This window comes from Rhinolophus ferrumequinum, chromosome 24 (assembly GCF_004115265.2).
Source record: "Rhinolophus ferrumequinum isolate MPI-CBG mRhiFer1 chromosome 24, mRhiFer1_v1.p, whole genome shotgun sequence".
In the NCBI taxonomy this organism is placed as follows: Eukaryota; Metazoa; Chordata; class Mammalia; order Chiroptera; family Rhinolophidae; genus Rhinolophus; species Rhinolophus ferrumequinum.
The window spans coordinates 3093378-3106536 of NC_046307.1; the positions used below are offsets into that span (position 1 = coordinate 3093378).

The window sequence follows — 13159 nt, forward strand, 5'->3', positions numbered from 1 at the left end:
TAACAACGGCAACTGGACCTGGAGCTGAACAGCACCCTTCACAACTACGACTGAAAGAACAACTTGACTTAGAAAAAATCCTGGAAGTACTCACTGTTCCCCAGTAAAGTCCTGTTCCCCTTCCCCAATCAAATCTTAAAAAAAAAAAATAAAGAACTTATAACAGAAAATATTTGCGAATCATGTATCTGATAAGGGCCTAGTACCTGGAATATATAAAGAACTCTTACAACTCAACAACAAAAATACAATCCAATTAAAACACGGGCAAAAGACTTAATAGACATTTTTCTAAAGACATTCAAGTGGCCCACAAGCACATGAGAAGATGCTCCACGACATTAGTTATTAAGGAAATGCAAATTTTTGTTACATTACATATGGTGTTATCTTCACACCCACTAGAAATGGCTATAATTTTTCCAAAAAGGAAAATAATTAAGTGTTGGTGAGGATGTAGAGAAATTGGAATGCTTGTACATTGCTGGTGGGAATGTGGTATTGTACAGCTGCTTTAGAGAACAGTCTGGCAGTTTTTCAACAATGTAAACTAGAGTTACCACATGACCCAGCAACTCCACTCCTAGGAATGTACCAAGAGAACTGAAAAGGTATGTTCACACAAAAACTTGTACACAAATGTTCCTAACAGCATTACTTACAACAGCCAAAAGGTGGAAACAAGCCAACACCCACCAATGGCTGAGCAGATGGACAAAATGTGGTACACCTAACATCATGGAACGCTATTCAGCCATAAAAAAGAATAAAGTGCTGATACATGCTGCAACATGGACGCACCTTGAAAACATCAGCAAGACACAAAAGGCCACACATTGTATGAGACTATTTATATAAGATGTCCAGAACAGGTAAATCCTAGAGACAGGGAGTAGATTAGTGGTTCCCGGGCTGGCAAGGGGATGGGAGGCGTGAGTGGTTACCATTAATGGGTATGGGGCTTCTTTTCTGGGGTGATAAAAATAGTATGGAGTTAGTTGTGATGGTTGTACAACCTTGTGAATATACTAAAAACCATTGACATGGTTTACCCTTTAAAAGGGCGGGAAAAAAAAAAGGGCGTATTTTATGGTGTGTGAATTATCTCAATAAAAAAACAAAGTAAATCACCTCCAACCCCCTACCAATCTGAGTCTGACTGCGGCAGGAGCCCGTTCCAACGGGCCTGTGTTCTCACCCCTGGTATGCTGAGGTGGAAGGCTGAGAGTTCACTGCTTAAAATGTTTATGCATACTGATAATCCTTCAAGTGTATGATTCAATGTAACAAAAATTTCAATATCTTCCTCATCAATAAAGCAAAAATATTTTATTTACACATGTAAAACTGCTCCATTCTAACTTTTTAAAATTTGCTGTTTTTAAAAGAATGCTGTACAAACAAGGTTAAAAACAAGTCAGATATAATTTATTACTAATCAGTGTATATTTTGGAAATTTTTTCTTATGCTCATCCCTTCATTCCACAAATATTTATTGAGCACTTACTGTATGCAAAGCACTCTACTAGGTATGGGGACACAGTGGCAAGGGACACAGTTTAAGGTCCCTGCTGCTGCTGTGCAGCTGCCGTTCTGGTTGGAGGCAGATCAACCACAAACAAGGGCAAAAGAAATGATCTGAGTGAATGGTGACCTTGAAGAAAAGAAAATGGAGTGACACATGCCCCAGGGGGCACTACCACATAGGATGTCCATGTGCTCAGGTCCTATCTGGGCACAGCAGGAACCAACGTGAAAATACCAACAGAAACAGCGTCACGGTCCCTCCCCGGGGGAGTCATGAGCTCTGTCTCTGAAACAGAGAAATTTGGGTATGTGACCTCCAAATCAGCCTTCTAAAATTTACACAAGTGGGTGAACAATACTCAATGGCACAGTCTTTTTATTTTATTATTTATTTATTTTAATACAAAGCTTTGGCATTAGCAATTTTATGAAAAAATAAAATGTACTAAAAATAAATGCTTGTGTGGCATGATTGGTAAATGATGCACAAAAATAGGTTCTTTTTCCTTCAAGGCAATCAGTCAGAAAGCAGTTTTTTTTCCTTCTTCAAAACCATTCTACCCTATGGAATAAAAGGAAAAAAGACAGAGATCAAGAATTAGTTAAAGGGTAGTTGTCCATGTTTTAAAACAGAGAAAATGATCCTAAGTGAAGGGTGGCCTAACCGGGGCTGTCCCCAACTATCTCCCAACCCCCTGGTAAAGCCAGGAAGCCATCAGCATTTTCCTGAACTCAGCAGCTTCAGATCTGTCGTCAAGTGGTACAGTCCTAGACGTGTTATAACCCCCCGCCCGCCCCAAAAGTGCAGGCTAACAGCATCTTGTTAAAAATGCAGGGACAACTGGACAATTGACAGCTTTTCCTGGTTTGAACACATGTCCTAACTCCTGAGAGTCCTGAAGTCTGTAGCTGTTGTCTTCAAAACATGTTTCCCCCTTTGTACCTCCAGCAAGAGTGTTATTATTTATGTGGAATAAGGTTTGAAGACTACAGACTTCCCGAGATGTATGGCTCTCGAATGAGAATTCCCCAGACTGTGTGCACGTGCCCCCCTAGATCGGGTGCCTGAAAGGCACCTCATGCCTTGTAACAGTTCCCGCACTGCCCCTCTGTAGCTGGCACTGTACGACCACCCTTCCTGAACTCTTGTACAGTCTGGTTCATTTCCACAGTTCCCAAATCGTGTCTTCAGTTCTGCTCTTTTCTCTCTGTTGAGTTCCTGATGCGCTGAAAACTGCTTCATCTTTCGTTACCATACAATTCTCCAGCGTTTCCAGATTTCATCTCCTCCCTAGCACCCAGACTTCCTCCATCAATTCTGTTATTTTTACCTAACGTAACTTCCTGCCTCCAGTCTCTTCTCTACCAGGCCAGAACAACTTGTCAACCACCAGGAATTATTTTTTTGCTGAAAAGCCTTAGACATTAATCACTGTTTCCAAGAATAACGTCCATCCAGCAGACGCATCAAACCACAGTCCCTGAACCAGCTGTCCTTCTTCCTCACTTTGCACCCTAATTACGCCCGGCCTGGTTCCTCAGTCACTCCTCCCAGGGACAAGTGGCAGGTGCTCTGTGTCTGTGATGCTGAGCGACTGCTCACTGCACATCAGCACCCCTGGTATTCCGTCACGTCCCCTCTTCCCAGGCTCGGACAGCCCGGGCGAGATGGTATAGAAATGAAGGAAAGGCTACTGCAACTTCACGTCACACTCTATGCTTTAATATTTACTGTAGTTTGTATCTAAGAAAACACAATGTTTTTATAGTATCTCCTCAGAAAAACCGGTATCACATATAAGGACTTTAAATGGGCAAATAAAACATTTTAAACTTACTTTATTTTGCTGTTTTTCTAACAAAGTATAAACAACTAATGCAGCCATAACATGAAAAGTACTTCTGAAAAATGAAAAAAATGACCATTGCCAAAGACAGTACAGAAGTCCAATCAAAGGTCCCGTTGCTTTTAATCCTCTTTTTGTCATCGTGTTTTTAGAACCCAAATTTGTCTCTTCAACTACAAGGTTTGGTGCATGGCTCTCTGGAGTAGGCAGAGACAAGCAGTGTAAAGGAAAGAGATGGAACCAGAAACACTGGCTTGATGTATACGGCATTTCTCGGGGGTCACTCGGCCCATCTGGGGGCTCCTGTTACTCTTCTGCGTATGGATCTCGGGCTCAGAGTGACTAAAAGGAGATATACGTCCTCAGAGGAAGAAGAGCATTCATTAACAAAGTGGGGCAAGTCCAAATCGTTGCTGACATTGCTCTAAGAAAGGCTATCTCAGACGGGTGTTAGTGTGAGTAAAAGGTATTAAGTTGAGAACTAAAAAAATCAAAATTCTTTGGACCAGTACTTCTGAAGCCGCAGAATACAGCCTAAGAATGGACTGTAAAATCAATGTGGGAGCTCCTGACTAGCATTAACCACAAAGTATAGAGAAGAGCAGGTCAGAGAATGCTGCATGTGTAAGGAAAACGTTTGGGAAACTTCTGCTCCCGTTAAACACGTGGGATTACTGGGCCACAATATAAAATGTATTTCTTACAGTGGGAGATGACAAAAAAAAAAAAAAATTTAAAAAACATTGCTTTTGATACTTAAGGTTCCAAAAGAGGTGGCCAGCAGAGAACCCAGCCGGTCCTCTGGCTCTAACCTCTCCCAAGAAGGGAACTTTGGGGGACACAGATCAAGAGGAGTGTGCCCCTGAACAGCTCGTCTTGTAGCTGCTGTCTGAATAAGCAGGTCCTGGCAAGCTCACCAGCTTTCTAGACATCCCACGTCATGGTGGACAATTCTGACCGGCAGAAAGTTCTTTCTTATACTAAGTGGAACTCTACCTCTCTGCAGATGTCTCTAGAGCTCCAGAACTACATAGTAAGCGTCACCTCTGTGAGCCCTGGATAGTCACCATGGGACTGTTATGTGGGGAGTCCTTCAAATACCTGGAGACACCTCTGCTATCACCCAGTCTCCTCTTTCTCTGAGCTAAGCATCCCCAAGACATCACATGATGTCTGAGATATGTCAGTGTTTCCCTTATCGAGTCTGAGCAGAACAATTCAGAAATACTGAGTATACGTAAAATACAGACATGCATTCCTTTAATCTGGTCTACACGTTTCTACCACGTCCCCTTGGAGGAGGACAGCTCATGAGGGCCACTGATGGGACAGCCGAAGCCCACTGACTGGCTACAGAGAAAGAGGCCCGGCGCTTTGGTCTTGGGTTATGCTTGACATTCGCTTGTCTTTTCACTAGGCTAACCACAGCAGATTCATTTCCTCCTGCTGAGACTTGTTCTTGATCTTGAATGTCTGGGCTACACTCTGCTGCAGATTTCAGGACATGATTTCTATGAATCCAAATAGTATAGGAAGTGAGAAAGGGCTGCAGAAAACAGGGAGCTGAACCTCTCACTGCACTCAAGCGCTCTCCCACATCATCCATGTATCCTATAACTTATTCCTCAAAACAAAACAAAAAAACACTGAAAATATTTACTTTTCTTATGTTGAGAGAAAAATGGATCGATACAAAGATAAGCCTGTAAGTGCTGGGCTTTAACAAGGTTTGTTTGAATAATGATGTAGAGAAGAAAAGCTCCTTTGGGAATTGAACTTCAATAACCTTGTTTACTTAGGTACTACAGACAGTATGTATAAAGCAAATATATATAAAAATTTATTTGCTTCTTTGACTACTACTGTTTATTTTTCCAGTCTCAAATTGATTAGATTTGCACTGTTAAAAAAAACTAAAGCACCCTTAGTCATGGTTGAGTATTTAAACAAATAGTACTTCATCACAATAGATGGGGGAAGACAGCAGGTATGCGCACTTTCAAATGACTTCTGAGTTAAGCCAATAGCGTCAAGCTGTGGGAGGTGAGTGCTTTCACCCCTAGGGGGCAGCAGTCCACGCACTGCAGGTGGAGGCGTGGGTCCCCGGGTGGGGGGGGGGGAGGGGCACACGCCCGCCCTTAACATCCGGTTGGGTACTGCTTCATCTTGCCACAGGTTGTCACAAGTGACTAGACTGGGTCAAGGTCTTGCTGAAATCGCAATAGAGAAGTTCAGTGTAATACGGTCAGAAAAGTACACTGTATTAGTAGGTGGTGAGCACTGAGGTGAAGTTTACTATCTATTTCCAGACAGATCACTAATGTAAAAAGATGGAATCTGTATAGAAGATTTTTCTCACAAATGAATATGGTTATCTAGAAAATTAAAACAGCTATTAAACTGAAAAGGCAATCTCATTTTAGCTGTAAGTTTTTGGTAAAGGCAAAAAGGGAAGTAAAATAGATTTCAAATAATTTATTAACAGATAATAATTATAAAGGTATTTGCTAAAATAAACTTTTCTCTAGAATTAAAATCACACAGGAATTTTTCATCAAATTTTGGAGAGACAATGAGTAAGAGTGACGATTATCTTTCTTTTATCTCCTACAATTAAAAAAGGCTTTTTTAAAAATTAAGTAATTCATATTATTAAAAAAAATCAACACATAAAAAGCACAATAGGAAAGAAAAACATCACTCAAAAGTCTACTAAATTAAGATAATCACCATTAATATTCTGGTGACCATCTTTCATACATCCATATGTGCACACATGCGCACACACACTCTCCTCTCTTTTGCTCTCTCTCTCTCTCTCTCTCAATGGGATCATGAAAATCAGCTTTCAGGGTGGTTTTGATTGAAGGCGCAGAAATAATATTCAAATGAACAACTGCAGTATCCACCCTCTACAAAGGCTGATGGGAGAAGGGTTGGACTAAGACATGAATCTAAGACCTATGACTTAGACGGAGTCATGCAGGCATTTTGCACGGAACTGACATACAGTGGTACCTTGATTTCGAACGTAATCCCTAAGTTCTGAAACATTCGAAAACAGCCGACAGCTAGGCCTCAGGATCTTGCACTCAGCAGAAGCTGTGTGACATGTTCGACTTCTGAGTCGTGTTTGAAAACCAAAGCATTTACTTCCGGGTTTACGGCATTCATAAACCAAAATGTTCATCAATGGAGATGTTAAAAACCCGAGGTACTACTGTATTTTGGTCCAGTACTCTGATTGCTACTAGGTAACATGTCGGTTGAGCATTTTCTAAAATACATGATGCATGAACTGAGAATCTGGCAGATCCTGAGTCACAGCAAGGTGACCATTTAGTTACTTAAAAACTCTGTGCAAGTGCCCAGAGTGCCACTATTCGCTGTGACTGGTTTTCGCTCATGTGTGAAGTTTTGAAGAAGTGGGTTTACATTATCATCTAGTCTGATGGGTCAGTATGGGAGTAAGCAAAAGAGGTGACTGCAGGTGAAATAAATAGTGCCCTCCAAATTGAGGTTTGAATCATAGGCATTCACAGAGCTCCTATGATTCTGTATTCTATTTCAAGAAGAAAAGTAAGTTCATTTGCCAAACGATAAAGGCAGATGGCCATCGTACTCACAGGAATTAAAGACTCTCAGTGGAATTGTTTGGGCTAACATTTATTGAGCACTTATTACGTACCAGGCACTGTGCTAAGCACTTCATAGGCTAATTCTCACAACCGCCCCACGATGTACTCCTACCATTATGCCTGTTTTATGGAATGACCAAAACGACCTTCAGATAAATGTAACTGCTCAGATCTCACAAGCAAAAAACGGAGGAGCTAGGAGTCCTGTACAAGTACGTCTGCCTCTAGAATCTGAGCAGTCAACAGGCTGAGACTACTCATGTGAAGGCTGAAGAATGCCAACTGACCATGACAGCCTCTCGATACGTAACAGGGCAGGGATGCCGAGGGCTCTTCTTACAGGCATGTAGCCAAGAGATCAGGTGAGAGGTAATAAAATCATGTCACTGAAGTGGAGCTTACTGCCCACTGTTTCTACAGGTGGGCAATGAGCATTCGATTAAATCAATGACATGAGCTTGGTTGGCATTACTGATCAATTAGAATGGCAGACAGAACTGAACATGGGCAGCACCTGACTTCCACCTGTACCATTTAGATTCGAATTTGGGCAGTGTCCTGGGGATGCTTCCATCTCTAATGAGTTCGCCTGAATACTGGTAAAAGAAAAGACTGAGTAATACCCTTCAGTAAATGTCCCCAATTTAAACAAAACCAAAACCCTTTTCTGTATCTTACCCTGTGAAAGCTACTCTTGGAAAATCACTGATCAAAATGGCCCTTAACAATTAGTTATCTAGCCCAATTTTCCATCCTCTGAAAAACGTCTCACCTACAGCAGCCTGATAAGGAACAGCCAGCTTCCGAGTCCTAGGCATTCCTGCGGCAAACCATCTCACTGGTAAGCAGCCAACTGTCACATGGCCTGCCTTTTAAAACTAAGGTGAAACCTGCCTTCCTGTCAGCTACCCTGTGGTCCTCACTTTGCCTTAGGGAAACAGAATTTACAGTTACTTTCTTTTTCCCGACGGTCTTCCTAGTATTTGGAAACAGCGGGTCTCTTCCCAGTTGCTTCCTTTTTGGGAAAGCCAAGTCACTGTTCCTTGACCTTCTGGCCAGGGTGCCAGTGCTCCACCGAAAGCTCAGTACATCAGACTCTAGCTCAAGTGTGATGGGCACGGAGTAAAGGGGGCTGTTCCTGCCAGTGATCGGGACACGGAGGTGGTTTACATCCTAGACCATACAGCACCCTTGGCATTTGCATTACATTGTTGATTCACACTAAGCCTGTGGCCAATGAAAGCCCCTGGATCTTTTCTCAAGTGAGCTACTATTGCTGAGCAAAGTGAATTCCCAATCTGAGTTTCTGTTCATGAAGTAAATGATTTCTCTAAGTATGATCCCATCAGAATCAGTATGAAACTGGTGAAAGTCAATTCTCACCATCTTTATGACATTACTCTACATGTTTTCCTGGGAGCGTCTTGCACATGCAATCCAAAAAACAATTTGTTACTTACTCATGAGCATTCAAGCTAGCTGTGGCTCTGATGATCATGTAGCAGAGTGTGAGGGCGCTGAGGAGGCCAAAACTGGCAATAATAAACCATTCTTCTGTTGACAAAGGAAAGGGAGGAAATCACTCTGGGGTGAAGGCTTAAGTCAAATCGATGTCAACATTTCCCTCAAAAGCAACGACGCAGACGTCAACGGAGGTGTAAGCCAGACTGGCCCAAGGAAGTAAGGCAGGAGGAGGTTTGCCAGAGCGACTAAGTGGAGCAGGTTAGTGGGAGAAGTGCTGGAAGCTGCAGGGAGAAAGGAAGCGCGGCCCGAACTTGTCTTCCAGTTCAGGTCCGGAGGTCTGTGAGGAGTGTGGCCACCAAAAACCGTGCAGTAAAAGTAAGTATATCAAATTGCACATGGATATAGATTTTTCACTTGCTGTAAGTGACAGTAAAGTGGACTAGCCATACTTATAAACTTTTCTTCTTCATGGTTATGTCACTAATTCTTACGGAATGGCTTAGAAATATGGAGCAGTGGTTCCCAGAGGTCTTGTGGGCACAGCAGGCAGTCCGCAGGCGGGCCTTCCACGGCATTCGCGTCTACATTCTTTTCCCTTATGCATGGTCTTTACTTAAAAAGGACACGTTACCGGTGTCCCCTGGAGCCTGCCTTTCCAAAGCTCACTGCTGGGAAGCAGCAGTTGCTGTTTTGGCCAAGAACAAGTAGAAGGGAAGGGTGAGTTATTCACACGGTACTTGGCCCATCAAAGAGTTGGAAACCTCTGGTACATGGGTTTTTATCTAGTCTCTCTCTAGATCCAGGAAGTCAGGTCATATTTTCCATTAACTTTTCAGTCTGTATTGTAACATTCCAAAACTAACAGTTACTGAGAATCTCAAAAATAACTTGAGAACCAATTTGACATCCTAAAAACTAAAATGTTTCCTACAGTATGCACTAACTAGGGCTAGTTTAACAAAGCGTTACACAGCGAAATTCCCTGTATATCTGCAGTTAAGGCAGAGAGAAGAGATTCACGCTCGGAATGGCACTGTCATGTGCACCAGCTGTGGGTGACATGGTGTTTCTCAGTTTGGTTTTCACGAATCCTACAACTATGCAAAACGATGTGTGCCTAGGAATTTTCCTAGAAAAAAGTGATTCTATTTTCATTGCATTTTAAAGGTGACGATCTGTTCTTCAGGATTCCAGGCTGCTGAGGTCTCTGAGTATTTTTCTGCCTACCCTTGCTTATATTATTAAAACACTTAGCAAGCACGTTCTTTTTAGCTAACAGTGCAGCCAATGCTTCTTGGATTACAAATTCCTCATCAGTAGAGTGAATTTATAAGGTTTTTATTTGAGTCAAAATGCACATTCAAGAACCCATACAAAACCCACCATTTTTACCCACGTATATTTTAAGTTAGGAAAAATGTTTACTGGTGTTTAAAAAAATTAAGAGATGATTGGTCATCAGTATCAAGAAGCTTAACACAGCATTCTTAATTTTATTTTCGTAGACAGTATACATGACAAGCAGACTAGCTTTTAGAATTTCAATTATGTTTGTGTTTCTGAATTCTGAATATACCATCCATGTACGTGTGGAATTTCGGTGATAAAACTGGTAACCAAAAAGACGTGAACACCATCATGACAACGCCGAGTGGGCTCAGGGTACTTTAGCAGAGGGCACCGGGCTCGGTCACCTCTGTCCCCCAGTGTGTAGTTAGCACAGTGCCCTGCACACAGTGGAAGCTGGCTGAACACACTACTGAGCTTTGAGGGAAAACAGAGGTAGCTTTGGTGTAACTGAACCATGTGAATTTACTAACAGGTGTAAATTCTGCTAAAGGTGATTAATTTGATAAATGAATTATTTTTTAATCATCAAAACAGAAGATTTTGAAAGGATATTTCTATATCAAATATAATGGAATCAGTAATGTCGTAGTAGGTGCTCAATAAATGTCGATTAATGAAGGACCTACAAAAACTCATTAATAAACAAACAACCTTTGTCTCCTTTATTATTACCAGATCAATTAAAAAAAATCTAGACCATAAAACCTAAATGCCAAAGCAGAAAAATAAAAAATGCTGCTAAAACAAATGGCCAGAAATGAGTCAAACTATATCAAAGACCAGTTTTACTTATTTTATGACTGAATGAAGTCTCCTTGAGTTTAGATAAATGATAGAATCAAGCCTGGGAAATTATTTTCCAATAGTTTTTGGGTGGTGAAAAACACCAGTTGAACAGGCCGCACGAGTCTTACTGTGTGAAGGGAAAACTCTTTTCTAACAGCTGGCCCACTGGACTGCCTCTCAGTCAGGCAGAGACTCATTAGGTTTAGGGCCTGAAGGGACAGGCAAGCGACAGCGTGTACAGAGCGGTGAGAGATGGGGTGAAGAGCTGTTAAACGGAAACGACATGGAAAGAATGGAACTGAAGAGAACAGCTGGCTGGTCACGGGCGAATGCCCACAAGCCGCACACACGCCCAGCCCACTCACACCTGCTTGGGCACTGCCGCCAACACTCGGAGCGCTTCTTCTTGTCAACAGCTCAGCAATCAGGATGCTCATACCAGCTCATTTTTCAGGCAGACCCCCCTTCGGCTTTACTCCCACCTCGTGTACCAAACAGGTAGCCAAGATACCAAACTTTATAAAAAGTGTGACATAAAGTGAGCAGCAACACGCCATCTCAGCTGTTCATAAAGCTATGAATCTTTAGGCCCAAATTCTGGATTCGTTTGTCATTAAGCTGCCTGCAGCCTGGAAGTGGACAGCAGTGGCACCCAGTCACCCACCAGATGCTGCCACCCTCCCTCATGTCCCACATGACCCTTCAAATGCCCGTCTGCATTACCATCATTTCAAACTAGGTTTATAAACAGCTACTGAGACAAACCTCTGAACAAACCACTTGTCATGGCAACTACTCCTATTATTTCCACACAAATAAATACACAAGCTCCTTATTATAAAGAAGGTTTCGTCATTCCAATATCTGTTTTAACACAAATATCCATTACTTTCTCAGGTACAGACTAAGTCGCCGGCCCCACGACTGCCTCAATTCCCCTGGAACCATCACCACACACCAAGTGGCAGCAGCCTCCTGCCCTGCTCCTGGGCACAGGACTCACTTACTTGTCACTGCAATGTTGATCTCTCCCGATCTAGGAGTGAGCTCCCCATCCTGAGGAAGAGGCGAGATCCCCGAAGACCGAAGTGGCTCGAGGCCAAGGGAGTTGTCGCTCGTGAGGTCACCCAGGGCTGATCTTCTGTTCACTGCCTGGGTTCTGGTGAGCCTTTCCATGTCAAATGCTACGTTATCAGTGCATGGCAAATTTGGCTGCAAAATATTTCCAGGTTAAAAGTATTTGTAAGAATAACAAATCCGAAATATTTGACACTCTGTTGAAGACTTCACCAAGTTTCTTCCATGGGATTTCTTCTCATTTCTCTCCCCATCTATCCTTTCCAATCTCATCCAAGAGTTTTTCTTGAAAGGAAACAGATGATTTCCTCCCAAAAAAGACCAAAAAACCCCCCAAATCTATTGCAGAACTGAGAAAATGGGATACTTCATCCTTATAAAGAAACGAGAAGCGTGTGGACGTGGCTCACAGGCAGAGAGGTTCATTATCGCTGGTACAACGCTGACAGTCAAGTGCCTCACTTTGGCTCTATGCTAATGGTGAAGGGGAGCAGGTAGCATAACACCCCCATTTCATCCTATTAACTTCTCTGTAATGCCCCAATTTATCTGGTCGTTAGTTTTTAAATATCTTCTACCTTTAAACACAAGTAAAGCATAAAACCAACAGCAGATGACATTGAAAAGACTTTTGAACTGTAGGAAAACTGTTTCAAAACCTAAGTGTCTGATTCTGAAGGAGAGGAATATGGCTGCCTTGGGGCCAAAGCCTACCAACGAGTCTTCTGATGTAACAATATGGACATTTGGTTTCCCTAGGAACCTCCAGTTCTTCTAACCGATAGCAGACAGCATATTAGAAGCAGAGTGAGGAAAGGAGGCTGACAGAACCTTATGTACAGAAAAGTGACAGCCAAATAAACAAACCCAACACAAACGGCTCCCTGAGCAAAAGAATTTCAATCACCCTAAAGCCCAATTTTAAAAAAAACCACAGCACAGTGTAATAACTGGTGCTTATAATGACATCCAGTTAGGTAGGTGTAATTTTTTTTTTTTTATATTTAAGGAACCATGGTAGCTTGTAATACATTTTAGAATTTACATTAAAAACAGAAGGGGAAAGTATTAGTGGTTCAAAGAATAAGACTTAAAAAACAACAACTGAGAAGGCTGGAAGCAACAAAAGAGGCTAAGTTAATATTTTCCAAAATGTCTCCTACGTGCCAGACATTGTAGCAGGAGCTCTATGTTAGACACCTCAAATGGGGGTGACTTTGTCCCCCCAGGGACATTTGCAATGTCTGGAGACATTTTGGATTGTGTGACTGGGGAGCTGTGCTTGGCACTTAGCAGAGGCCAGGGCTGCACTGGACAGCGTACAGTGCCCGTGGTGCCAAGGCACAGAGACCCTGGCAAATTATCACCTCACTGCCATCCTCTCTGGAGGTGGAAAATAAATGGGCACTTTGGGACCGCACCCAAACTGTCACCTGACAGCATATTTCAAACAGGAATACTTAGATTTT

General features: G+C 42.4%; 1 protein-coding gene across 4 annotated transcripts in view; it reads right to left on the minus strand.

The window, feature by feature from the left end:
* RNF130 (ring finger protein 130) overlaps positions 1 to 13159 on the minus strand; it is a 114908-nt gene that overhangs the window by 27935 nt on the left and 73814 nt on the right. Inside the window, exons 7-9 of one of the 4 annotated variants that reach the window (XM_033096776.1) lie at positions 11621 to 11825; positions 8474 to 8567; positions 1902 to 2090 (exon numbers count right to left, since the gene is read on the minus strand). In XM_033096776.1, the coding sequence (XP_032952667.1) occupies positions 2075 to 2090; positions 8474 to 8567; positions 11621 to 11825 (315 nt within the window). In that variant the 3' untranslated portion in view covers positions 1902 to 2074. Of the gene's footprint in view, positions 1 to 1482; positions 2091 to 8473; positions 8568 to 11620; positions 11826 to 13159 lie in introns of those variants that run through there. The other 3 variants (XM_033096775.1, XM_033096778.1, XM_033096777.1) reach the window with 3 other exon arrangements.